Source organism: Euleptes europaea, chromosome 7 (genome assembly GCF_029931775.1).
Source record: "Euleptes europaea isolate rEulEur1 chromosome 7, rEulEur1.hap1, whole genome shotgun sequence".
Lineage (NCBI taxonomy): Eukaryota > Metazoa > Chordata > Lepidosauria > Squamata > Sphaerodactylidae > Euleptes > Euleptes europaea.
In genome coordinates this window covers 59,245,869-59,271,342 of record NC_079318.1, presented here as the reverse complement: position 1 = coordinate 59,271,342, position 25,474 = coordinate 59,245,869, and the positions used below count along the sequence as shown (strand labels likewise).

The 25,474-nt window shown below is 44.1% G+C and overlaps 1 protein-coding gene across 2 annotated transcripts in view; it reads right to left on the bottom strand.

The window, feature by feature from the left end:
* Positions 1 to 21,994, bottom strand: part of EPAS1 (endothelial PAS domain protein 1) — a 125,517-nt gene extending 103,523 nt beyond the window's left edge. For both annotated transcript variants that reach the window (XM_056852741.1, XM_056852742.1), the window contains exon 1: positions 21,957 to 21,994. In XM_056852741.1, coding sequence (XP_056708719.1) covers positions 21,957 to 21,982 — 26 coding nt within the window. In that variant the 5' untranslated portion in view covers positions 21,983 to 21,994. The remainder of the gene's footprint in view (positions 1 to 21,956) is intronic.
* Between the last annotated feature and the right edge of the window lie 3,480 nt (positions 21,995 to 25,474).

Sequence of the window (25,474 nt, the reverse complement as noted above, 5' to 3'; positions counted from 1 at the left end):
GTCAGCACAACAAAGAAACTTCCCCCAACAGAAGAAGCAAATTTCTTGAATTGAAAGAGACTCCTTCTGCTGGGGAAAAGCATGTCTGTTAGTCGGAGTGATTTGCAGGATCCAACCTAATGTTTTTTCTGTTCCGGCCTTCAACATAACAGGCAAGTTAAGGGGGAATTTTATTTACTTACTTATTCCCTCCAATCTGAGCTTTTTGTTTCGACAGATAGGAGCTCAAAGTAGTTTACGCTTAGTAAAATAGAAGAAGCAATCCAGTTTGAGATCAAAGTCTATAACCTTGAAGAAGGAAGTCAACAATCCAAACCATTTGGACACCAGACCATCTTTGTAGATGGCACAAGTTGTTCTTTTCACTAATCAGCATATCTTTTCTGTTTGAGGACAATTTGCAAACAAAACAAAGGAAGAGGTCCTCCAAAAAACCAAAATACTAGGGCAGAGTCAGGAAGATTACTCTCTTGCAAAGAGATCTGGTAAATTTACACTTGAGCTTTGGTTCATACTTCATGATATCTTTCCATCTAAGCTTTATGCATTCCAGATTATTTTTGTTTGATAATTCCTGCTGTTTGGATGTTCTGGATGGTCCTGGCTCTGCTCTAGTCTTTTGGGCAACATCTGCACCTGCTATGAAGATTAATGAGAACTAGGATTGCCAACCTCCAAGTACTAGCTGGAGATCTCCTGCTATTACAACTGATCTCCAGCCAATACAGATCAGTTCACTGATTTTTGGCAATTGGACTCTATGGCATTGAAGTCCCTCCCCTCCCCAAACCCCGCACTCCTCAGGCTCCACCCCAAAAACCTCCCACCGGTAGCGAAGAGGGACTTGGCAACCCTAAGGAGAACTATTCCATAAAGACTGAACAGATACTAAGCCTCACTATAATTACCCTTGATACTTGTACTATGCTAAAAAGGTTCATTTGACATTGTTGGAACCTTGGAAATGCTAAATGTAATCTACACTATCTTATATTGTTCACTTCCAGTTGAGAAAAGTTAGAAGAGTTTACATTCTGAAGCCACCCGTGAAAATCCTATGCAATTCTTCATTAGGCGGCTGCATTAAGCCTAAAAATATTATAAAATCTAATGGCAATGCTGAAGATCGTCCAGATGAAAGAAATACTTGGCACACATGGCACAACTGGTTTATGGGACTCACTGCTAAAAGATGTGGTAATGGGACCAGTTTAATTGCTTTTTAAAATGGCATTATACACTTTCACGGAGGATAGACCTATCAATGGCTAATAACCACATTAGCTAAATGGAACCTCCTTTATTAGTCGTAGTATACCACCAAGATCCAAATGCTGGAATGCCCATCACCTTAATACACTGACGTAGTCTTCAACAGGCATCTGACACCAATTTAAACAGAATATTGGCCTAGATGGATTTTTGCCTAATCCAGCAAAGAAGTTACTTTCAAAGGAAACTCCCAGGGAGTGATCAGCGCAACTGGAAACTTAGTTGAGCAATACATACCACAAGCCCTGTGCTCCTCACCTTCAGAGGTGAAACTGGTGGCAGCAAGAGACAGGGCTTTCTTTAGCAGCATGCCACTTGCAAAATGCCCTTCCCCTTGATGCAGGCCTGGCACCTATGTTGCTTTTCATTAGGCACCAGGCCAAAATGTTTCTGCTCACCCAGGCGTTTAATTAAAGGATTGACTTTTTAACACTATTTTAGTCTGAAAATGTATTTTAAGCTGTCTCTGGTCTGTTTTTATGCTGGTGTATATTTTTATGGTAGGCTATTTTGTTAAAAAAAATACTGGGTTTTAATCAATATCTTTTAATGAAATTGATTACAATTCCTGGCTCACCCACTCCACCCCCACAACTGGGTGAGCCCGGAGTTGTTTTGAGCTCGCCAGCCACTCCGCCCCACAGGCCCCACACACCCTGTTGAGGCCACCCCCTCCCCACAGGCCTGATCGGGCGAGCCCGAAGTTGCTCTGGGCTTGCCCACTGAGGCTGCCATGCTCTTGTCTCCCTTCTGGTCCAGAGCTACTGCATCTGGGCTAGTGGGGGTCAGAGACAGCCAAAGGTTGCAGAAAAGCCTGTTAAAGGGAAGTGTGTCCTCTATCTGCGGATCTAAGTATCCACAGGCAGGAGTCACACTTATGAATTAGATATATAGATAGATGAAAACACTATCAGATGTTTCATCCTATACACTGGATTCTTCAGTAAGTCACAATGTATATCGTGCCCATCAGCTGTTAGCTCTCCCTCCTAGTGCAGGGCCCAGGGCAAGTGCCCAGCCTGCCTCTTATAACCTGATACAATACTGTATCTATCTTCAGAACTGGATATAATCAAATGCTAAATATTGAAATGATTTACAGTTGCATTTCCCCCCGATTTATAGGGATGTTGTTAAAATCTTCGCCTTGAGCCAAGGTATCTAAAGAAGCAGCATATAAAGGTTCTAAATAAAGTTCTAAATAAAAAATCCAAACTTCTATCCTCTTTTATGTTGTTCAAATACTTTTACTTAGAAGAACCGTGGTAGACACTTCCAAGTAATGTTTTTAGTATTAGAGTGAATAGTATAACTGTACGTACCAATACTGAACAGAGGTAAGTAGCACACCTAGAGGGGATGTCAATACGCATGCAGACACATGATACAGTCATACAATGTCAATGTGGGAATCACCTGTTTTGGAGAAATTCTCCTGCATTAGAATACTTCCTCAATGTGCAAAGCTCATATCAAGGATGAGCCTAGAATAGAATTCTAGCTTTTCAAATGCACAGTACTGTTAACATGTGAGGGAGATGCTTTCAATTATGCAAATAAACAGTGACATAATGGGGCACTGTTTGGTAAGGGCCACACCAACATGAAGACGAGTGCTAGAAAAGAGTTCTATATAGAGATAGCATAGAACGTTTCCCTTTTCCTGTCTTTACTGGAACATCCTTAGGGATGAGTTTAAGTAAGTATATGTCAAAAGTAAAATGACTGTACAATACATTATTGCTTTTGAGTTATTTTTTTTTAAGTAAGATACTTAAAGAGAGTGCCGCTTGAATAAATTATAAACTGCCTCCTAGGTACTACTTAAAAAAATTAAAAACTCTTCATGAAACTTTGTGTGAATGCATGCTTTTCTTTGATCTAAGCTACAGCAAAGAACAAAATTGATTTTGGTTTCAGTCCAACAAGATGCTCCATTTTTACAAAGGCCGGTAACAAAGTACGTTGAAAAAAATACCCACAGTAATACTAAGGCAGGATACTACAAATCTGTTTGGCTATAACCCCACCATTATCTTTAAAAATACAGCTTAATACTGATCACATGACATTTACTGCAGTTGCCCCCCCCCCCCCAACAGTCAATTTAGGCTGAAATTCCCCATTGCAAATGGTTCCATCTATGCCAAGATTACAACATGCAGCCCAGTTTTTATTTGTTTTATATACACACACCACTTTTCTGCCACTTGCAAAGCAGCTGACATTAGTAAAATCAATTAAAATACATCTCACAAATAAAAACAATATGTTCCAAAATGATAGAATCACAAAACATGGTCACAATGTTTGCAGAAGCAGCAGTATAAATAGCACATAACAAAGTAAATAAAACTAATAGAGCCGCTGAGATTACAGCTAGTTTATGTCAACATTTAAAGCAGAATAAAAGCCCAGTTAAACATAATAGTTTTAAATTAATTTATGAGAAGTTATCAAATGCCAAACAAGTGTCACCTGAGAAGACATTCCCAAGCCTAGGTACCACCACCAAGGAGGCCACCCATTGAAATTCTGAATGCAAGGGACCACAGAGGGCTTCTCCAGATGACCTCAATACACATCAACCCACCTGGGTACAACCATTCACAAGGTGAATTCAGTACATACCAATTTCAGTCCAAACTAACTGAAAAAAACCCTAGTCTGCCAGGAAAAACAAAACAATACAGGACCTTCAGAACTGGAAGGCTGCCACGGAATTGTTGGGAATAAAGTTCTCATTTTGATGACAAAGTAACTTTCTAGTTTTATACACACACACACACACACACACACACACACACACACACACACATATATATTTCCAGTTCACTAATTCCAAAGTAACTGGATCAAATACAAGCAAATTAAAAAAAAAAGCTGCTTAATTCATTCAAATGAGGTTTATCTTCCTTCCATCCAGAACAGTAAATGGAAAAGGACCTACACAATCCCATTAAACAAAAAGACAGTATGGGGTTTACATTTGGCCCAGCATTTCCTTGCTAAAAGCAGGTGGAGAATTGCTGAAGATATGTATCTTTGTAAAATGCAATGGTAAGACATGAGGACGGAACAAACAGATTGTATTCTGACTATTAAGGGTTTAAATCTGGATTATCTGATGTTTCAGAAGACACGCATCTGCAGCCATTTGGGGGTTGAATCCCTTCTTGTTATTTTGTATTTCTTGTTTTTTTGTAGACAAACAACACTGCAAATGGTTCCTATTTAATGGCCTAGCTTCCATTTGAGGCACTTTACATACTTAGGAAACAGGATGAAAACTTTAAATTCACCAGTGAAACTGCCTAGCAATGCTTTCATAATTTTAAGAAATATACATTGTCAAGATACAGTTCCTTCAAAGCAACAAAAACAAACCAACTAAATTTCTTCTCTGGAACTTGGTGTTTTGTTTGTAACCTTTATGGCTTGTTCCAATCTCTAAGAGCAATCTATAGTTTGTGCTTGCTCTGTAAAGCAGGCTTCCAAATCCAAACAGAACAAACTAGGGACCTACAGATAGGGTTGGGGCCTGGAGGTCTCCTGGAATGACAACTGATCTCCACACTACAGAGATCAGTTCCCGTGGAGAAAATGCCTCCTTTGGAAGGTGGACTTAAATTAAAGCACACTGCTGGCATCCAAGCCAATAAGCAATCACAACAACAGAGTCATCTCTGAAATACAGTGTGCTTTAATTCTTTGGCATAGACTGAGGCAATGGTTTCCAACTCTACATACGGTAGATATTACCTTCAGACGTGACATAAAAAAGCACTGAAAATTACATGTTGATTAGTAGAGGACACACAAGGAGGTGACAATGGAAGGAAAAGTAACATCATAGATTGTAAGATAGTATAAGTCTCATACTTCAACCACACCTTCTTGGTTATTATGAGTCATTACCATGATTAATTATTGGTAGTTGTAAATGTAAATGGAAAAGTGGATTATGCAAACGGGCTATATAAAAGAGAGGCATACCAAAACAGTAGTTTTAGAATTTAAGCCCAGGCAATGTGGTAAAACTGAAAACAGCATCCCAACACACGTGTTTCTCCAAGAAGACTGAACCTCCCCACTCCACATTAAGATATAATGATTACTGAGAACTTTAGACTGATCCTTCAGAACTACCTTGTAAGACAAAGATGAAACAAATGGTCTTGTCATTATCTAAAACATCACAAAGGTCCACAAGTACCTCTGGAAACTGAATCACATAGGACAGTGGTTCTTAACCTTTATTCCACTACTATGCACCAGTTATGCAACATTCTAATTGGAATGTCCCCAGACAATGCAACTTTATTTATATAGGTATATTTATGATATCTGCACACAATATGCAGATCTCAGGCATACATTCAATGAGACCCTTGTTCCCAATGGCTATTTACTGAGAGCTATATTTTAAAACAATCTTCTGCTGGCCATCAGAAACTGGAAGTGGGAAGAAGGGGCTGTTTAAAACCCTGGAGACCCAAATGCCCCCCCCCCATTTTCCATCCAAATTTGTAGATCACCCTAGTTAAGAATCACAAATCTGAAAGGAGGAAAATTATTAGTTGAAGGAAAATGTTCAAAAGAATGACTTTACATTTCTCTGTGTGCTACACTCTTGGGGGGGAAATAGCATTTTGAGATAATACAAACAGATATGAGGGGTTACCGCACTTTGTATTCCCAGCGATGTATTAAGAGTTTGAAAATGTTACAAAAAACATCGCTTTAAAAGGATTTTTGGATACCACGGCTAATAAATGGTTGGAAAATGTCTTCACAGCTAAAGGAGCCAAACAAGGTGCGAACAGTATTTTTTATAATGTTTTCAAACTCTTAATACATCGGTGGGAATACATAGAAAGTGCGAACAGTATTTTTTATAACATTTTCAAACTCTTAATATATTGCTGGGAATACAAGTGTGGTAACCCCCATAAACACCCAAAATATCTGACTAGGAAAGAAAGAAAGTCTCTTGCCTTGAAAACCCTACGGGGTCGCCATAAGTCAGCTGTGACTTGACGGTGCTTTCCACCACCACAAATTCTCTTGCCAAGGAAAGCAATGAATTTTTTAACTCAAGGGCAGAGGTCCTCTGCTTCCTTATATGAACGTGCTGTAGAGAGGAAGGGCTTTCTCCTATCACTGACATTATCTGGCCTGTTCACTATCCAAGGGCCATCACCAAAGAGAGGATGTGGTCTCACTTGTACAAGAAATGCTGTCCTAACCTCCCAAGTAAATGGCTGGGACAGAGACAGCCCTCACAAAGAGCTACTATACCAACCAGAACATTTGATGAAGAGGAAAGTAGACCTGTCACCTGAGCGCTACCCTTCTACATTATGCTATTACTGTTAACGAATAAATGCAAGTTTCAAAACAATAGGATTTTGTGCTCCCATTGTGGTTATTTCAAAAAGGCTCCGCAAAGGTTAACATTTTTCCTCCCATGGAAAACAAAGACTAACACTTAAGACACCAATATTAAATTTCCCAACAAAAATCCACCAATTCTTTTTTTCACCCTTCAGGTTAGTACATGCTTACACAAAGAGGAACCACATGATTGAACAGAATGCTCTCATTGTGACACAGTCTATGGTAATATTAAGAAACCAACAACAAGAGAAGGACCTATGCGAACTCATGGGAGATTTGGTGGTGGTGGTGGAAAGTGCCATCAAGTCACAGCTGACTTATAGTGACCCCATAAAGTTTTCAAGGCAAGAGGCAAGAGACATTCGAATGTGGCTTGCCAATGTCTGCCTCCATGTGAGCTGAGAATTCTGAGAGAACTGTATAAATGTGGCTTGCCAATGTCAGCCAGCTGACTTCATGTCCCCTGCTCTGAACCGCTACAACACGCTTGCTCTCAGGGTACTATTTACTGTCCTTGATTCTATTCAGATTCCGTTGCACACTCTTACTGGGTGCAATTTCCATTGTGCGCCATTTTCATCCCTCTTTTTGAAGACTTGACTTAAATTTTCAGTTGCATTTTGGTTCACCCCACCCCTCTTTCATTTTTTTCTTCTTCTCAACACTATCATGTTCATCAACTGTTCACGGGCATTTTTCATGCTACCAAAAGTGCCATGAAAATTATGAAATCTGTGCAAGTAGACGGCTACAAATTAGCTGTGGCTGAAAGTATTGCCCATTTATAGTACTGTGGGAAATACCCACAAGGTAAGCAAAGGCTACATTTTGAGTTGGTATTAAAAACTTTTTTTTATTCAGTGCAAATAAAAATCCACATTTCGAATGTACCACCAGGATCTTCAAAATACTGAAAAAAAGTTAATGGGATTGATATCATCAAGGGCTTGCTTACTTGGAGCGTAATCTAATCGTGAATACATATGGCTGTGAGATTTTATTGATAACAAATAATAGTGTTATCCTGAAGGTTGAATATTTTGAGAATTGCCCTGGGATTTTCCATACAAGATGAGAGTGAGAATAAGCAGTGCATTATTTAAAATTAAAAGTGCACTGAACATGCACCCTTTAGTGCTGCCAGCATGTTTGACTAACCTAATCAAAAGCAACCCATTTTCGTTAACTAGGACACAATTTCATTTACAGCCACTACTTCAGAACCCCTTAAAAATATGACCTTCAGACTTCCTTTATTTCAGACAACAAATGTTTGCCTAGACATTAAGTGCACAATTGTGCATTCTAATTGTGCAATATTAAAAGGAGTTATACACTTCTATGCCCTCTGACTTCAATGGGCTTAGAATGGTTTATAACTTGGTTTAGGATGACACTGTAAACTCATTTAATCCAGTGCTTCTGCACTGCAGTTCCTCACCTATGAAGGCTGCTTTGAACATTCAGTCCTCCCAAGACCAGCTTGAAGTTCAGAGGGGGAATTGAAAAGAAAAAAACATCCAAACACTTCAGTGAAACTATTGCTGTTTGTTTCACTGGATATAAATCACATTTACAAGGAGTTTTTCCGCACTGGGTTTTGTTCAAGTTTGCTTCTCTACTTAGGGTTGCCAACCTCCAGGTAGGAGCTGGAGATCTCCTGCTATTATAACTGATCTCCAGCCGAGAGATCAGTTCACCTGGAGAAAATGGCCACTTTGGCAATTGGACTCTATGGCACTGAAGTCCTTCCCCTCTCCAAACCCCGCCCTCTTCAGGCTCCGCCCCAAAAATCTCCACGTATTTCCCAACCTGGAGCTGGCAGCCCTATCAATACTGAATCAGTTTCTCTCCTCCATTATAAACAATATCATTTACCGGTCCTGGTATTTATTTGACTTTTTCCTGAGCTCCGAACAACTAGAGAACTAAAAAAGGGGGTTGATCATGCTCTGTCTAAGGCGGGAGGACAATGGAATTCAGAAGCCAACCGGGAGCACAAGACTTGAGCGGAAAAGCCCATGATTATCCTGGCTGCTGAAAGGCAAAGAGGGGTCTTTGTGATAATGTTGCAGCAGCAAGAGTGAGATGACAAGGGGAAGTAAACTTTTTGAAAATATTGCACTGATTTCCCTCTAAGGAGCCGAAGGTGTCCTGCACTGGGTTCCATTATCCCATGTTACCCTCTCAGCAGCCCTATGAGGTAGGTTAGGCTGCGAGTAGAACAAAATGCTTCATGGCTTAGTGGTGAAATGAAGTCAGGTCTCCTGGTCCAGGGACAACACTTCATCCAGAAACGGGCTTAACATAACACTCGCAGCAGTTGTGATTTGGGTCTCCATCTGCAGAGATGGATCTAATAGACCTCCATACGTGGCAAACCAGCACTTTCAAAGTAGGTTGACTCCTCAATCCCCCTGTTTTTTCCCCAGAAAAAAAATCATTAAAAGTAAGGCCTGAAACCAGACTGAAATGGAGGCAGGTAATGTGTCTCACCCAAGAATGCCTGGAGTTTCTCAGCCACCACTCACTCAATTACTTTGCCCCCAAAGAAAACATTTGCCACCACACAATGGTTATTAAATTATTTTTTGTCCTTGTCCTTTCACTTGTAAATCAGGATTAGGATACTCACTCAGGTCCCTTCTTTTAGACTAATACAGCAGAGACTGTTGTGCTCAAAGCAACTTCCATTTATTAACAAAGAGATACAGGGAAGGGAACAACTGTTTTCAGAACAAGGGAGCTCATGCAGTCTACACTTGTAGCTAGCAAACAGAACTAAGTAGAGAGTCCACCCCTTAAGACTAAACCAACTAATATAAATATAAAGGGCGAAGCAGACCGTTCCATTGTAATGTATACAATAAATATACCACAGGGTCAGGGACAACTTCTTCAGAGAAGATTTCATAATTCAATGTAGTCAGCACTATCCCGCCTTCAGAGAAGAATTCACCAACACCTAGACTCACCCAGGCAATCCTGTCCAGCTACAGGTGACAATTCAAAAATTTGCAAAGGTTGAGTACTGAAGCAGAAGGCTGGACTCCTTCAAGCAGCTTGTCTACATCCTTGGACCGCAATAACTGGAATTCACCCAATTGTGATTGGACAGAGAGATTATGCTATTCTGAATCAGTGGAGTTGCTGCAAATTTATCTGTAAAACGTCCAGAAAAAGTGTCACAGTGAGCTTCCTAATGTTCCGAGTTTACATCATTAGGGGTGAGATGGAACAGCTCCCTCATCCTTGAGAACAGCTCAGCAGGATGGCTTTGAAGATGCAATCATGGCAGAGAAGGCAACACACTTGGCTGCCATCCCCAGACACAGATTAGGCTCTAGCCTGTGTTCCATTGTATTCATCCACAGATCTTCTCTGCTTGTGATCTGTCTGCTAGATTACTTCATCGCCTCTAGCTCCTTGGTAAACCAAGAAACCAAGAGCTCTGAGGGACAGTACACAGTGCTCAAAGTAATTGTTTCAAGTGCCCAGATCATCTCTAGATTTCACACACTTTACAGGAGTGTCGGCAGGAAACTCTCTGAGGATTTAGCAAGGAAAAAAAGAGCAATCAAGGGTATGTATGCCCAACAACTCAGACAGACAAATACTCTGTTATATCAAGTGAGTATGAGCCCAAGAGTACATAAATATGTGGTTTTCTCCTGCCCTCCCTTCCATTAGCAACACCATGAGATGCCTGAAATGTTGATCCTGGGACCTAGGGCGCAGGGTTGTGCAAAAAAAAAACTTTAGGTAAATTTCAGGTTCGGGGTTATTGAACCTGATTTCCCTCCATGGTAAACCCGAAATAAGCTAAATACCCATGCTGGTAAATATGGGTATTCAGCTTATTTTTGGTTTTACCAAAAAAACTAAATCCATTATAGTCTACGGGGATTTTTTCCAAAGGTCCTGGGGCGACTTTTTGGAGGTAGAGTCCCCAAATTTGCAGTTTGGCTGCAAGGGACTCTCCTTAGATGGTCACCCGTTTGGTGAACTTTGGGACAGGGGATCCAATTTTATGGGCCCATAAAGGGGTTGACCCCATCCTGCAGGCATTTGCAAGCCGAGCAGTCCATCAGTTTTCAGGTTCAAAAGTTCAGCGTTGCTGAGGACTGGCAAAAAGAGCTGATTCCAGGCTGGTGCCTCAAAGCCTGGGGGCTGACTTCGTTTCTGGGACACTTTGCATGATGCCCATGCAAATTAGCTTCCAAACGGAGGGAAAGGATTTAAACGCAAGAGAAATAAACATTTCTTTTGGTGGGAAATATCCTGTGAAAAGTCCTTTATTATGGTCATCAAAAATCTGATTTCAAGAGATGGTCACGGTGAGGGGAAAGGAAGCCTCCACTCGGGGCAACCTTCTTTGGGAAAGCAGGTTTTTTAGGGGGTGAGATCAGAGCCAGCCGAAGTCTTGACCATGGGGGCTGTCTGAAAGAGATGGCTCATCCACGTGGATGAAGAAATCACCTTCGGAAGCCTGGTGGTGTCAGTAGCTGTTGAAGCTGGCTCTTTTTAGTTGGAGGGTATATCCCTCCGGACATGACTGGGTGAGCCCCATCTTTTAAATGACTCTTCTGGGTGATATACCTGGAACATCGGTCAAACCAAGCGGGCTACAATTACACAATCCCCATCTCAAAAGGGCCCCAACTATGGGGTCCTAACAAAACCAGTCAAACAAAAGAACGAAAAAGGGGGAAAGTTCTGAGCAAATAGCCGAACTCGAAAAGCTGAATATCTATTCGGCTTTTTTGGGAATTGCCTATTCAGTTTCAGCTTTATCCCCAGGCTTTGGTATCAGGTAAACCCAAACCCCGAAATTTACTAATTTTGGGTTTATTTTCAGTTCAGGTTTATCAACATGCACAACCCTCCTAAGGGGGATGAAAAACACACACCCAATGTGCTGTAGAATGGAAGGGGAACTGGATGAATTGCCTCTTCTAGCCACAATGGCTCCATTTGTCTAAATCTGAAATCTGGTGCGGCATAACAGAGTGTCAGACTAGGGCCTTGTGGTGACTGGGTTCAAATCTCACTCAGGCATGGAAGCCTGCCAGGTGACCTTGGGCCCATCACAACCTTTCAGCCTAACCTCCCCTCACAAGGTTGCTGCTGTGAGGAATTGGTGGATGAAATTATGTTAACAGCTCCCCAATCAGGGAGAAAAGCAAGATATAAATAAAAATAAATATGCATCATTTCACCTGGCTCCCAATTCTTACTGCAGCCCCACAGGTAGCATGGCTTTTCATCCATGCAGGCTATACAACCCCCAGTATCAGCTTCTCAGAAAGGTGGGGGGAAATCTGCACTGATAAGTACCCTCTGCTGATTGTTTCTTAGATCCAACCCACTTAAGAAAAACTTGCACAGACTGAAGATGTGAGTGAACATGCAGTGTTATTTTTCCTGATCTATAGGATTAATTTAACACCTGTGTTTTCTCTGTCACTATTTTCTCTTCTGTTGTAGTGCACAGAAAGCATTATAGAAAGAACACAGATACTTAAGTTATTTGTGCCATAGGTTTGATAGAGCTCCACCCATTTTCAGCAGAATGCTCTTCCCATGTTACTGATAAGAGTGATGAATAATGACATAGCCTCTTGCAATTCAGGCACAAGTGACATGGAGCACGGTGTGGCAGTCATGCAGCACAGTGAGAAGCGGTCTGTGCTGATAATGTGAAAGCAGCAGAGGCTTCAAAACAAGCATTTACCCATGGCGCAGGCCTGGAATATTGGCCACAATTATTACAGAAATGCAAAGATTCCATGGTTGAGTGCGGTAACTGGAGTGAAGGGAGAAAACATTCTCAAAATCAGCATTTGAGTTCAGTCTTGTAAATAGTGACTCATATACTCATCTGTAGCAAATAAAAATTGCCTCCAGGTGACCAGGTAAGGGTTTTGTTTGTTTGCTTTGTAACTAAAAAGAGCTTAGTATTTCTTTCAGGCTGTTGATGCAGCAAACATGGCATGCAGATATAATGGTTAATTTTTTTTAAAAAAAATGGGCTACTTTATTTGCAAATAATGGTTTATAAATTCCTCAGACAAAAAAAATTACAATAATATATCTTTAACCATTCACTTTGGGCAGCAGCACCACAGCTCCAAAGTTTCTAACTCAGCTACAATTTTGAAGAGGCCAGTCCAAGCCATTTCCAAACCCAAGCACACCCCTTATCCTACAGCAGGGGTCTGCAAACTGCAGCTCCCAAGCCGCATGCGGCTCTTTGGGCTGTTGAGTGCGGCTCTTTGAACTTGGTTCGGAGCCCCTGCTCTCGCTCCCGCTTGTGCCGGCAGCCGGGCTGCGGAGCCGGCACGCCAGAGAGAGAGAGAGAGAGAGAGAGAGAGAGAGAGAGAGAGAGAGAGAGAGAGAGAGAGAGAGAGAGAGAGAGAGCAGGCAAGCGGGCGCGCTGTCTCTCCCCCCCCCCGCCGTGGAGAATGGCCGGGTCCCCCTTTCCCTTGCCCTCAATGGTTGGGAGGCTAAAGCCTTCCCTCCCCTCTAGCCGCGCGACTGCTGGGCGGGCGGCTCGGCAGTTCCTGCCCCCCCGCCTGCCTATCAGCTGTTGGGCGTGGCGGGTTTCCTTTGGTAGACCTGGCCTCCAGCTGAGTCCCATTGGGAGGCCATGTCTACCCACTGGCTTTCTTGGCGGTAGACCTGGACTCCGAGGAGGGTGAAAAAGTCCCCCTTCAGAGGCCAGGTCTACCAATTGGCTTCTATGGGCCTCCGGAAGCCATGTCTATTGCCAAGAAAGCCAATGGGTAGACCTGACCTCCCAATGGGACTCAGCCGGAGGCCAGGTCTACCAATAGGCTTTTATGGCGGTAGACCAGGTCTCCAGACGAGGACTCCGGACGTGGAGGGGGAAATGACAGGGACTTACAATTTAATTTTTATCAATAAATAAGATCACTATTAAGTATGATATCAAGTTTTATTCAGTGTACTTATAGTTTAATTAAGATTTAAAACTTTAATTAAAGTTTATTAAGTTAATAAACTTAAACTATATAGGTAGGTACACTGTTTAAGAAATTTGGCTCTCAAAAGAAATCTCAATCGTTGTACTGTTGATATTTGGCTCTTTTGACTAATGAGTTTGCCGACCCCTGAGCTCCATGTCAGAGAACTTGGGATTAGCAACTCTGACTGAATGAAGCTGTGAAAATTTGCCAAGCCTACTAATGAAATATAATGGCCACTTTCAGTCCACCCTAAATTGTGAATACTAAAGCAAATCAAAATGCGCACCTCATTGCTTTAACCCATTCTTGCCAGTCACAAGGTAGTATTCAAGCCCAATTAATCCTGCTCAACTGAGATTAGAGGAAAATGAGGTAACAACAAAGATTTCATTTCTAATAAGAACATCGATTCCCACAGCAGAAGGATCTTTAGTGCTTTTACTGGCAGAAATGACATTACTCAAGAGTTTATGATCTTAAGATGAATGAGACCACTTGGCCCCCAGAACTGTCTACTGTGACAGGAGGAGTCTTTCTCAGCCACACTCGCTGCCCTACTTATCTGCAATATCTGACTGGCTCAGCCAACAGCAGGTAAAGACCATGCTCCATGTACCCCACTATGGTATTAGAGTGAATCTGACAATTAATGCCAGTAGCTTCACTACCACCATTACAACATCCCTTTGTACAAACCTGCATGCAAGAGACTTCAGCCAAGTATAAGCCGCTCTGAGCCCAGCCTTTGGGCTGGGGAGGGCAGGGTAAAACTGCAATAAAATAAATAAATATAATTCAGTCTCTTAAAGTGGCAGTTCTTCTGTGAAGAGCCATGCCAAACTCTTAAATAAACATTATATGCAACTGCAGTTGTATGTATTCTGATCACTACTTCCTCCCTTTCTCTCCTCTCTCTCTACCTGCCACTTTGTCAAAATTGGGATTGTGATTTACTTCGGGTTGGGGCAGATACAGGCCTGTTTGCTTGTGCTTAAATACATCTACATTGCACCATCTTCATTCTTCCTGTGTCAACTCATCCAGAAACACACGACTGCTCAGATATTGGCTTATAACAAATATATTGAACAAAATGAAGAGCAGCTTCACTAAATACAAACAAAGCAACAGTCATGGTTGCCAGGTTCTGACTCAGTGTTATCAGACTATTCCTTTTACTTACACAAACTTTTTTATTTGCAGTAATTTGTGTTCCCAGTTAAGATGTCATGAGCACTGGAAAAATTCATCCATGTCCATCAAGGAGAAGTTCCCCTTCCCAAATAATAGCACTAATAATGCAAAGAGTTACTGAATCAAATTCTTTACGCTCCAACTAACATTCATGACACTGAATGTTTAACAAACCAAAATTAATGCTTTGTTCTTAACAGACAAAACAATAATCCACTTGGCCTTGTAAATACCTTTGATAACATCAACAACAAAAGGCTTAATTACTTTTTAAGCACACAATGGAACTAAGTGAAAAAGCAAGATATTTCAACAATTCAAATAAGATATTCTCAGAATACTGGAAGAGCACATATAAAAGGAAAATAGGAAATCCGTCCCAAGAAGTCCTAGACATCCGGTCATTATAGTTAGGGACTAGACAATAGCTAACATTACATAACTAAACATGTTCAATGTATTCTCATGATTTTGCCTTTCTGTACTAGATGGCCCCTCCACACCATCAAAAATTCACCATCAAAAGAACCCAATAGTAAACACAACACGGCCACCCATAGACACGGTAAGGCTCTCTAGCCATCTCCCAGTTATGCAGAATAATATAATAAATTAACCAAAAGGGAAACAGTAAAATATGAGCCTAAGGAGGGCTGAAAATTCTTCAGAAGGGGCAGAATGTTGTGAGCACTGTGAGTCTGTCACATGGGAAAAGCAGCAGGGGAGGAAAACCAGCAGCTACAGAGGTCCTGAATGGGGAGATTTTGGAGGGTAAAAATTCTAAATAATTTCCCCCTCTTATGATTCCTCACTGAGCCCCAGCTGGCATCTTTTATTTAAGAATATTCTAGGGCCCTAACCAGACACATCACATCATGAGAAGACAAAGCTCACTGGAAAAGGTAATACTGCAAGGAAGAGTTGATGGCAGCAGGAAAAGAAGGAGACCTAACATGAGTTGGATTGACTCAATAAATGAAGGCACGGCATTCAGCTCCTTACCTGTAATATGGATGGGGGGAATAGGTTTTTTAAGGATTGCTGATAGAATGTATGCAGAACACTCTGAGCACTTAGAAAAACTGCAGTATCAATATCCCCAGCAGAGTTACACCCTTCAAAGCCCATAGATGTCAATGGGAGTAGAAGGGTGTAAGTCCTGTGTTTACAGTTCCCTTATGAGAAGAATTAACACTGGGAGGATTATTGAGTCCTTTATGGTGAGCAATAAACTTCAGTACATGACATATAGTCTGCATTGAACACTTGAAGCTGTCTTATACTAAATCAGACCCTTGGTCCGTCAAAGTCAGTATTGTCTACTCAGACTGGCAGCGGCTCTCCAGGGTTCTCAGGTAGAGGTCTTTCACACCACCAACTTGCCTGGTCCCTTTAACTGGAGATGCCGGGGATTGAACCTGGGACCTTCTGTATGCCAAGCAGATGCTCTACCACTGAGCCACAGCTCAGTGCGGACAGTCAAATACCTCACAGGGTTGTGAGGATAAAATGGAGGAGAGGAGAATGAGGTCAGCCACTTTGGGTCCCCATTGGAGTGACAGGCAGGATATAAATAAAGTAAATGAAAATACATAAATAAATAATAAGTTTAATCAGATCTGACCTGAGATTGGAACTGTGACCTTAATATTAAGCTATTTCCCATCACATTATACCAGTTTATAAAATGACTATTCATCCTCCGCAGCAGACCACACCAAACATGCACACATAGATACCCGGAGAGTTTTGACTTGATTGTACCAAAGTTAAGCACTTCTAAGCCTTGTCCACTTCAGTGAGGGAAAAGAATGATGTTATGTGCCTGTAGAATCATTGTGACTCAATATTAATGCAAGGAATCCCACTAGCTCCTCATTCTAAGTGGATGTGGCCCTTTTGTGTAGTGTGTGTGTGTGTGTGTGTGTGTGTGTGTTTGACCCTTTGCAAAGGCATTCACCCAGCCCTTATACAGATACAGGTTTTACAGTGCCATCCTAAGAAGGTCTACTCAGAATCCTGCTCAGGTATATTCAGTGGGGCTTACTCTCAGGAACATGTTCTTGGGATTGCATTGTTATGCACCTAACTCACACAATGACATGGATGGCATGTTATGAATATTGCACAACAGTTCGTTATCTGGACAGAATACCAATAGTACTACAAAAACAAAACAAAGAACATGGTAGAACAAACAGCATATGGTGTACTAACTCATACATTGGTAAAGTACATCGTGGCTTTGTGGATTGCTACATATTGCAGATGTTTACATAAAGGTGTCAAAATATAGAATAGCCCACTGTCCAGTACACTGAGGTGTTCCAAAAACTTCTCCAACACCACCTCATCTAAAATTAATTCAGGTAGCAACTGGAAGCCCCGGGAGGGGGTGAGGATAGCCAGAGCAGTAATTGATGGCAACCCTAGTTAAGATATATAAACTGGAATTGATGGCTGTGATTATTGCTGAATCGATTTACGGGCAGATCAACAACAGACTGTATTACTTGACTACCTTTTCTAAATAAAAACTATGTTGGCTACAATATTACAAAACCTCCATCTCTGCATCCCTATACTTGTTATGGTTTAACTAATAGTAGACTCCAAAAGAACACACACAATCAATCATAATAACAGAGGATTAAACCCTGGGAAATGATTGCAAACTGCATAGGAACAAGTCAATCATTGCAAATGGAACTATGTAAAAAATAATAGATGAACCTTGTGTGTGTTTTTGTCATCGAGTCACAAATTGACTTATAGCAACCCCACAGGGTTTTCAAAGAAAGAGACGTTCAGAGGGGGTTTGCCATTGTCTGCCTCCACATCACACCCCTGGTATTCCTAAGAGGTCTCCCATCCAAGTATTTGCCAAGGTTGATGCTGAGAGTATGTGACCCAGCAAGTTTCCATGCCGTGAGTGGGGATTAGAACCTGGATTTCCCAGATCCTAGTCAAACACCTTAACCACTACACCACGCTGGCTCTCTAAATGAACCTTATAGCTTTATCTGGCCTTAGTTTTGCAATATTAACACTGCCTATAAGAAATTTTGATACTGAACTTTACCAGATTTCCCAGCTACACGATTTCTCACTCATACCAAGATACAGCACTGTTTGTTATGCGCCAACCTTGTAACTAGAATAAACATTTATGTAACAAATCACCGATATATGTATGTAATAAATGCTTTGCTACAGTCTTTCCCTCTTAAATCATCCTTTTACAGAAGGATAAGATGGGGACGCCCATTGGGTATGTTTCAGCCAGTGTTAAGAACTCCCACTGATTTCAGTGAGTAAAACTACATTAAAATCTGTATTTAGTAATCAAACATGGTTTGGATTGGTGTGAATGTGTTAGATATCACATAGTAATTTATATTCACTATTAATGCCCCCCCCCCCAAATCAAGCACTCCATGGTTCTGTGGATTAAAGGAAACCTCTGCATTCAGAGTAAGGCCTTGGCCTCTATGCTCTTCAGGATAACTGGTTGGCCGCTATATGAAACAAGATGCAGGACAAGATGGACCACTGGTCTGATCCAGCAGGGCTCTTCTTTTGAAGAAGAAGAAGAAGAGTTGGTTTTTATATGCCGACTTTCTCTACCACTTAAGGGAGAATCAAAGCGGCTTACAATCATCTTCCCTTCCCCTCCCAACAACAGACACCCTGTGAGGAAGGTGAGGCTGAGAGAGCTCTTAATAGAACTGTGACTAGCCCAAGGTCACCCAGCTGGCTTTGTGTGTAGGAGTGGGGAAACGAATCCAGTTCACCAGATTAGCCTCCGCCGCTCATGTGGAGGAGTGGGGAATCAAACCCGGTTCTCCAGATCAGAGTCCACCGTGGCAAACCACCGCTCTTGACCACTACACCACGCTGGCTCTCTTGTCATCCTAAGCAGATCTTCAAGGGGCAGAGGGTGGAAAGATGAGTGAAAAGTTAAAACCAAGACACATTAAGAGTTTTTTTTTTTTTGAGGCTGTGCCTAAAGTGTGGTCCAAGTATACGGAAAACTGAGGCGAATCGTCTTCCTCGGGTTTATTTGCGGTTCAACCTTCAGATGAACTGTGTGAAACTCCTCATTTGCACAACCGACAGGGAGTAAGAGGGGAGAAGGGAGGAGACACAGAGGAAGGCTGGGAGGCGCTCCGTTGATGCAGGAAAGGCGAGCAGGGAAGATTGAGAGAGAGAGAGAGAGGGAGGGACGGAGGGAAAGGGGGTTGTGCGATCCGGACCAGCCCTCTAACCTCCTAGAACCCGCCGGACCCCTCCCAAGGCAAGCAATCCGAAGCAACTCGCCTCCTTCCGGCACCGAGCCCAGCAAACTCGATCAGCACCCAGGACGGGTTCGCAACCTCCCCCAAAGCCTCGACGGGAGCGCTCGCTCTCTCGCCCCTGAACCCCGCTCGCCCAGCAGCCTCAGCCCAGCTCCGCAGAGCAGCGCTCAGCCCTGGCCCGCCTCGCTCCGCCCGCCCTCTGTCCCTCGCTCCCAGGACGAACTGTTTTATGGCCAGCGCTCCCCCGACGGAGCCGCTCCGAGGCGTGGCTACGACCCCCCCCCCCACACACACACTATTTGAATCCTACCCAAATCGACGGACTACGGCTCGGAAAGGCAGAAACAGCGCTCTGAAGGGGAGTTTAAGGAGAGGGGGGGGGATCGGGGCCGAGGAGCGTGTTTCGACCTTCTCCTTCCGTTCCTCGACCTACAGTCTTAGGCCATTTATGCAGGGGAGGTTTTGCAGCTCTCTAGATGCAGGTTTCCCCCATCCGAATTCTCAAAACTCTGCATGGGGCTCTCTTTTGAGCTTTGAAAATTCGGATGGGAAAAACGTGCATCCATAGAGCAGCAAATCCAAGGCAAAACCTCCCATGCATGAATGGCCTTAAACCAAGGAGTGCCTGCCTAGTGAACCCACTCGAAGGGAGTCAGGGTTAGGCGGTGTTGCAGCCGGAGTCGTGGGTCCTGGTTTCTTTCGCCTCTAGAAATCTGCCTTGGGACAGAGCCTGGGTTTCGCACCCAGGGGACAGCCTCCCACCGGGAGAGAAGGCAGGAAGGGCTGCAGCTGCCGGTTTTTCTCCTGTATTGAGCAGGGACGGTTCTGCCCATACTACCACCACTGTCTGTCCGTGATTCCTTTCTCTCTCTCTCCAGAGAAGAACATGATCAGAAGAGTCCTGCTGGAACATGGCAAAGGTCCACCCAACATCCTGTTTCCCACATCGGCTAATAAGATGCCCTCTCCTTCCGCCAACAAGCAGGGGACATTAAGACAATCCTTCATGCCTGCGGTTGCCCCCCCCCCTCCCCAACAACAACTGCTTTTGTACACGGAGGTTTCATTCAGCTGTCATGATCTATAGCTCTGGAACAAGTCGTGAATTTGTCCAGTCCCCTTTTAAAGCCGGTGACCATCGGCACATCTCGTGGCTGCAATTTTCACATGTCGATTGTGCACAGTGTGCAAAAAGTATTTCCTTCTGACTGGCTTGAATCTGATAATCAGTTTCTACTGATAATCTGCAACACCCGACCCCCAATTCTGGTATTATAAGAGGGGGAGAAAACTTATCTCCCTCCCATAGTTACAAGATTTAGGGGTGACTCAGTGGAACTGATTGGCAGCGGGTTCAGGCCATTTTCTGCACACCAGGCTAATAATTCCTAATGGGTAGCAGTCAGTTGTAGCAAAGTTACAGGAGTCCAGCAGCGCCTTAAAGGGAAAAGTTTTATTAGTATCTAAAGTGTTACTTGTTTAATTTTCCCACACCATGCATTATTTGATAACCTCCCTTACCATCAAATCTGAGAGCTTTAAAAAGCAGAAGTCTTGCTTTATTCTAAGACTACAGCCTTAGTGTTCTTTTTTTACTAAACTAAAAAGGCACAAACGCTTTCAGGAAATATGGCAAAGTCCAATCTGCACAAAGGCACCCCAGATTAAAGCTGAGGAGACCCAGAGGAGTTCTTTAGAGACCCAGTGGGCCATCCAAGGGGACATGGGGTGGGACTGATGTAAGATTGTCAAGGAAATTGCTCTTCCATCTCTGCAGAAAAGCTTCCTAGTCACCTTTGCCTCCTCTCTGTAGTTCTGTCCTCCCACAAACGCCCCCCAAAAGATGCCGCTGTCCAGTCCCTGTAAGTATTGCCCGCAGACATCCACCAAATCCATATCAGGAGTTTCCCCCTTAATATATTAGCGCTGGAATCAGCAAGGGGCTTTCTCCTCCAAGTTTGGGAGCATCCCTCAAGTGTCAATCAAACTAGCCCAGAAACTGGAAATGAACAAATACAGGGATCCGGGAAAGAACAACAGACGCACATTCCGAAAGAATTAAAGAACCGACATCCCCGGCAGCTTCCACTGATCAGTTGACACGGAGGGGAACCCCATGAGTTTCAGCGACAGGGACAAGCACCGGCTTATTTTTTTCATAAAAAGGTTTTTTTAATGCAAGGGGTCCCGACAAAATTTAACGCGTGCCTCTCGTTGATTGAACCGAAGGGGCATGAGCTTAATCACGGAAGGAGCACACCCATCCTATAATACCCATCCTTTAAAAATATCCTATCTAACCAGCGAATCCGGCACTTTCCACCAAACAACCGGTTCCCCTTTCCGACCAGACTTTTCGACAGCCAAACAACGGTTTAGAGCCCGGCGGCGAAATCAGATGCCAGTGCGAAAGAGAGCCTCGCCGGGGCCTCCCCGTCCAGCCGACTCCCGTGCGAAGCGCTCAGGTCTACATTTAAACCAAGTTGAAGAACCCAAGAGATCCCCGGCCACGGAGGGCAAGCCGGAAAGAGCGCGTCCCAGGTCCCCCAGAGGGGGACAAGGGCCATTTACGCACGGGGGGGGGGTTGCCGCTCTCCGGATGCCCGTTTCCCCCATCCGAACTCTCCAAACTCTGCCTGGGGGCTGACGGCTGAGTTTGGAGAATCCGGGTGGGGGGAGATGTGCACCGAGAGAGCGGCCAAGCCACGGCGAAAGTTCCCGTGCATTTCTCCACGGTTTCCCCCCCGGGCGGCTGGTGAAGCAGCTCTGCAGGGGCATCCCGGCCTCGCCTCGTCCCCCTTACCTCTTCTTTTCTTTCTCCGCTGTCATCCTGGCGGCGGCGGTGGCGGCTGCTGCTGCTGCTGCTGCTCCCCCGGCGGCGGCTTCAGCCAGGTGCCCAACTGGGCAGCGGGAGGGCCGGCGCGGGCCAACGCAGCCCAGGCGCGTCAGATCTGCAGGCGAGGGGGCCTGGCCGCGGAGGGCGGGAAGGGCCCTGGAGGCCTGCCTTTGAGAGGGGCGGGCTGGGCTGGGCTGGGTCGGGTCTCTCTCTCTCTCTCCGCCGCGCGCGCGCTCCCTCCGCGTCCTGCCCGGCGCAAGGCGAGAAGAAAGTCCTCCTCCACCACCACCACCACCGCCGCCGCCGGCGAGCCCGCCCGAGCCGCCCCTGAGCGGACTATACAGTCTCAGGACACTGCCGAGGATTGTACAGCCGGCCCAGGGGGGGGGGGGGAGCGAGGCGAGGCGAGGCGAGGCGAAGCGGCCGCGGCGGCTCCTGCTGGCCCGAGACTGGGGCAGCGGCGCGCCCAGGGCGCCCTCGGAAACGTCCGGCTTTGGCTGGCCGCGGCCAGGGGCCGTCCCAGGCTCTTGAGCCCCGGGCTGCGGCGCCGGCGGCCGGAGCCGGCGGGCCGGCCTCCAATGGGCGCGCGAGGCGGCCGGTCAGGGCCCGCCTCCGCCCCGCCCCGCCCCTCTGCAGGACTTGTTGCTTCGGGGGTCAGCGGAGTGGACGGCGGGCGGGAGGGCCGGCCCCGGGGCCCGTTCGCTTCCAGGGAGAAACCTGGCTCGGCGGCCTTGGCACTGCTTCTCCAGCTCTCCAAGCTCCTCCTCACAACAGCCCCGAAAGGTCGCTCGGTCTTGGTTAGGGTGGCCAGGTCCCTCCTCGCCACCAGCGGGAGGTTTTGGGGGCGGGGCCTGGGGAGGGAAGGGACTTGAATGCCGGAGAGTCCAATGGCCAAAGCGGCCATTCTCTCCAGGGGAACTGATCTCTTATCGGCTGGAGATCAGTTGTAATAGCAGGAGATCTCCAGCCACTGCCTGGAGGTTGGCAGCACGTAGGCTCCACAAGGAACACAGTGCCAAAATTACACACGCGCTGAATTATTTACACGCATTCAACAATGTGTACTGAGCATTACATTCATGCCCTATTGAAACCAAAAGAACAACCAAAGTATTACATTCGTAACAATGGGGTATCAAGCGGTAACCAAACTAACAAAGACGTACCAGCGCAACTCAAGTCCATGGGCAAAAGCCTCAAAAAGTTGCAGCAGCGCCCGTTGGCGGACCCACGAGGACCGCAGCGAATCTGAAGAACACGAAGGGTTCGTGTTTAACGGGGGCACAGAAGACCTCGGAGAATATCCAAAGTGTAGGAAAGGAAGAGGACGTGAGACCAGTCACATCACGTTTCACGGTGGCTTCGTCAGCTCATTTCAAAATGTTTTTAAGCATTCCATGACATATTGTACTGTATGCTGCTGGTAAAACGCCTTGCGGCTGCAATAAGCAAAAATAATATACAATGTAGAATCTTTCCAATTACAACTTTGTGAGCAAAGGAATCTGTCAGAAATAATACAAGAACAAATACAAGTAGCAAGTTGATAGTAAACGCACCTAAATGTGCATTTTTTATTCCCAGAAGGGTAGGTGTGAGCACGTAGCCTCTCTCTCCAGCTGCAGTAACATTCAACCGCTGTGACGGGGCTAAAAAGTAATTACAGCCAATCAAAGAAGGACCAAAGGAAGGTCCTTTGCAAGTTGGTGTGTGGGCTGAGAGTTTATTTTAAAGAGGCAGCATCAGAGACTAGACCCAATTAAATAAAGCAGGAAAGATCAAAGTCATTATTCAATCCTAAAGGTGTTAAGGTCTGGAAAGCAAAAAATAAAGCGCATTTCTTGTTGCATCAATATCTTTTTTGTATCTTGTTGCTGAAAACTTCGGGGTTTAAACTGCCAAAGTGCAAAAAATAAAAGATCTGTATCTGAATGGCCCTGGGAAATGTAATGTTGTACAAGTGGAGCATCAAGATTTCTAGCACAAATCCTTGCCCGATGTTCCCCAATTCTAAGTCTGAGGGGTCTAGATGTGCACCCGATATACATCACTTTGCACGGGCAGATGACAGAATAAATCACTATGGGTGAGCCGCAATTAGTGAACTGATTTAAATTATTAGAGAAATTAGAGGAAGTGGAACTGACCTGTTTAATGGGGAGGCTATAAGGGCACATGGAACATGATCCACATTTGTGATGGCCACGAATATTGAGACGTACATGTGGTTGGTGTAAATCTGTTTTAATAAAATATTCCTTAATGGATTTAGTTTTTCTAAGATCTAAGAGGGGAGGATTTTGGCAATCTGGAATGTGTTCTACTAGATGCCAGTGACGGCGGATTATTCTTTTTATGTCATAAGATAAATGAGAAAATTGCATGGAGGCTACCACATTTTGAGAAGAAAATTTTTTAAGAGAAGAATCAGATATCAGGGATTTGCGGTCTGTGGAACGCATGTTCCACAACTTCATGAGGATAGCCTCTCCTAGAGAGTGTAGTAGAAAGATCAATAGCCGCTGTAAAAAAATCATTCCGGGAGGATGCGTTGCGTTTGAGTCGCAGTAGCTGACTATAAGGTAAGTTCTTGCACAAATCCAACGGGTGAAATGAGGTTTTTTAAAAGGTTTAACTGCCAATCTGTGGTCAGCCGTTCGATAGATGGTGACATCTAGAAATGCAATTTCATTAACATTATGGGACCCAGTAAAAGAAAGGGACTCATTGAATGAGTTAATCCAGGTGTATATCATATCATAGGAGCTGTCATTAATGAGCTCCATGTAAAGGTCATCAATGTAACGTCGGTACCATACTATATGTTCTGAAAAGAAGGAAGATGACCATAAACAAGTTTTTTCAAAATGGACCATGAAAATGTTAGCAATAGAGGGGGCACAGGCTGCTCCCATTGCCACTCCTCGAATCTGTAAATAAAATTGTTCTCTATACCTGAAGAAGTAATTCTCAAAGAGAATGTCAATTAGGCTCATTAAAAAATGAGCAGGTGGTGATTCCACAGGTCGGGTTTTTAATTTATCCTCAAGAATTAAATGAGCTTCTTCTAAGGCAGTGGTTCCCAACCTTTTTTTGACCAGGGACCACTAGGACTTTTTTGTTCAGTGCAGGGACCCCAAGGTTCAAAATAAAAATTCTGAGAATTTGAAAATAAACTTTAATCATAACTGTTAGTTAAACATTAAACTTAGAATAATATTTGAATATATTTTTATAATAGAGAACTTTTAATTGAAAATATTAATTTATTATGGGTTTATAACTTTGTTTCACGGACCTTAATTTAGTTCTCGCGGACCCCTGGGGGTCCATGGACCCCTGGTTGGGAACCAATGTTCTAAGGGAATATTTGTATGACACATCAAATGTAGCTAACGAGGACTCCAGCGCAATAGGTTTGTTTTCAACCTCAAGAATAAATTGTTTAGTATCGGCAAGATATGAGGGTGTGTCCTTAGCAAAGG